Genomic DNA, 2,475 nt, shown 5'->3' with positions numbered 1-2,475 from the left:
CTTGTTTAATAACAGTTCTTTTTCTTAAGTTCTTAGAAAGAATCCATTTTGCCACTTCATGATGCCAACTTCATTAAACAGGAAAGATAACTACACAATTTTTTGAAAAAAACTTATCAAAATGATTGAAAAAGAATCCTTATTAAAATGCTTGTAAGAATTCAGAAGTCTGGCTCATTTGGAGCCAGGTGTGGCTTTTCATGTACCTGTGCACCTACAGTTCCAGCAAGTAGCGAGGCTGGATTAGGAATGCTGAGTTGAAAGCCAGGCTCAGCAATATGGCATGAACCCTCTCTTGAAAATAAAATAAAGAACAACAAAAAACATTTTTTGAAAAGAGCTACTTTTGAGTAGAAAACTGGTCAGTGTGGGAAAAAGCAATGTTTTAAACAAAACTAGAATTATTAGGTAAGTGAGCGAGAGTAATATGTACTTTCTAGGAGTATCAACTACTCTTTCTCAAGTTAGTGAAAGTCATGAGACATGTCAGCCAGGCACAGGTACAGCGTTAACTATAACCCGTAGACACCAAAAGGAACAAAACAAAAATATGCATGCCATTTTTGGGTAAAGCTTTTATTTTCACTTCATTTGTAAAAATGTAATGGTCACAAGACCTCTGCTCTAAGACAGAGAACATTGCATATCTAATATAAAAGGGCATTATGCCCTACAGCCAAGACATAAAATGTCCAAGGGAAGCTTCAACATATCAATGTTGACATACAATATGAAAGACTTTCAATAAATAATTGACATTCTTTTCAAAAAGTACAAAAATAGATGTCCACACATTCCCTTACCCTAACATATAACATGCTCATACATTCTAGTCTAGCTTCGTGGATACCCACCCCACACACTTGTATCACAGTGATCAGACAATAAAGATCTCCCAATAAATATTAGTTAAATGAGACATTTTAAGTCCACCATCTTCAACTAAACAATTATGACAAAGCTACCTTTGATGAAACATATCCACAACTTTAAATACTAATGTAAAATAATAAAAACACAGGCTTTATAAAATAAATAAATACATACATAAATAAATAGAACTCTCTTAAGAAACAGTCAAAAGTGTTTAGGTAGGATTGCCGGGAAATGGTCATTCTTTCCACCTAGCAGGAGCCACCAGGACAATCTTCTTACTTCTTCCCAGGTCAGTTGGGGCTGCCCCTGCAGTGAGAAAGGGTGACTGTTACAGGTACTGATCAAATCTGCTCTTCTTTAACTCCAGTCCCCGAGGCTCTATTGGGATTTCTGCATGGCCACCCCTGCATTGTGTACAGCTGAAAGCTTGGGCTCCTGAATATTTGAATTGAAAAACTGTGCTGTGCAGTAGGCTGTATTATTGGTTTGAAAGAGCCAAAATACATTACTCACTGACTGTCACAATGGGTTAAAATTTTATTTGAATGACCTTAAATCACACACACAACCCTATCTGTCTTCTACTTTGCTGAAGTTCAAGAAAGTAACAGTCTCAGAGAACTTAGCCTTGAACTTGGGAAAAATCTCACTGCAAACAGCTCTGTCCACCTCGAAGACTCCTGGTGTATTTTGCCAGGAATTCAGTTTTCCAGCCCCTTAACACTTTATAATCACTGGCCGATTCTCCTTCATATGTTAGGGATACACTGCCACCATTCATTTGAGCTGGGGTTTAGAATGTGGAGATGGCCAAAAACTGGCATGAGAGCCAATTAACGACCTCAAGACAAGGTTAACTATAAGAATAATAATTATGGTTTCTAGTCCTATAACTTTGAGTTTCCCTGATACAGTTTTCAGAAGTCACATGCCAGTACTCTAATCCACAGACCTCCAGTCACAAACTACAAAGGAGGCACAACTCACGTTTTCAGCATCTTCTGGATGATCTTCTGAACCATGGGGGCTTCAGGGTTAAGGCAAGCTTCGCGCCCATTTTTGAGAGTGGCTCTGCAGAGAGAAGGGGGTACAGGTATTAGGCAGGAGGTCTGGCTGGGGTGAGGTGGAGGCAGCAGGAAGGTGGGGATGACTGTGGTTTCAGGGGTGTGGGAGGCACTCACATGACTTCTGTCTGGCTGCAGTGGGCTCCCGGGGTAGTCACCTTCACGCTCTGGATGTTCTTGAGGTGAATACCTTGCATGGTCTGCAGGCACTGGCAACGCAGCTCGGTGGCTGCGGGAGCCCCTATGGAAGAAGACACTGGGTTAGCGGGGCTGTGCGCTGGAGCTCTTGGAGCCTCGTTCAGCGGATGGCAGGGCACGGGTCTCACCTGTGGTCTGGCCGGTGGTCAGCAGGAGTAGCAGCAGCAGCAGCGCGGAGCGCAGGAGCGGGGCATGGGCGGCGTGGACCATGATGCTGGGCAGGAGGGTCTCGGGAGCCTGGAATACGCGAGCTGATTGATGAGAGGCTCTGAGTGCGATCTGTGGCTCCCTGTGCCCAGCGAGCCCCTTTTATGCACGGTGGCGGGAAACGCCGGAG

At 43.4% G+C, this 2,475-nt stretch overlaps 1 protein-coding gene across 1 annotated transcript; it reads right to left on the bottom strand.

The window, feature by feature from the left end:
* Positions 1 to 564: 564 nt before the first annotated feature.
* LOC103742432 (permeability factor 2-like) lies at positions 565 to 2,475 on the bottom strand. Its single transcript, XM_008843473.3, has 4 exons — positions 2,267 to 2,475; positions 2,058 to 2,181; positions 1,864 to 1,947; positions 565 to 1,182 (listed from the first exon to the last, which is right to left on the bottom strand). The coding sequence occupies exons 1-4, from the start codon at positions 2,346 to 2,348 to the stop codon at positions 1,167 to 1,169; spliced, it is 306 nt and encodes a 101-aa protein (XP_008841695.1). The 5' UTR covers positions 2,349 to 2,475; the 3' UTR covers positions 565 to 1,166.

This window comes from Nannospalax galili, unplaced genomic scaffold, assembly GCF_000622305.1.
Source record: "Nannospalax galili isolate Female #2095 unplaced genomic scaffold, S.galili_v1.0 scaffold800, whole genome shotgun sequence".
In the NCBI taxonomy this organism is placed as follows: domain Eukaryota; kingdom Metazoa; phylum Chordata; class Mammalia; order Rodentia; family Spalacidae; genus Nannospalax; species Nannospalax galili.
Note: the sequence above shows the minus strand (reverse complement) of the source record. Positions and strands in the feature narration are given on the sequence as shown.

Excerpts from the sequence above, each read along its gene's own strand:
- LOC103742432 (XM_008843473.3), bottom strand. The coding sequence starts at position 2,348 with ATGGTCCACGCCGCCCATGCCCCGCTCCTGCGCTCCGCGCTGCTGCTG. Across the intron at positions 2,182-2,266 it reads GACCACCGGCCAGACCACAG|GGGCTCCCGCAGCCACCGAG; the intron begins GTGAGACCCGTG and ends CTTCTTCCATAG. Across the intron at positions 1,948-2,057 it reads TGCAGCCAGACAGAAGTCAT|AGCCACTCTCAAAAATGGGC; the intron begins GTGAGTGCCTCC and ends TTCTCTCTGCAG.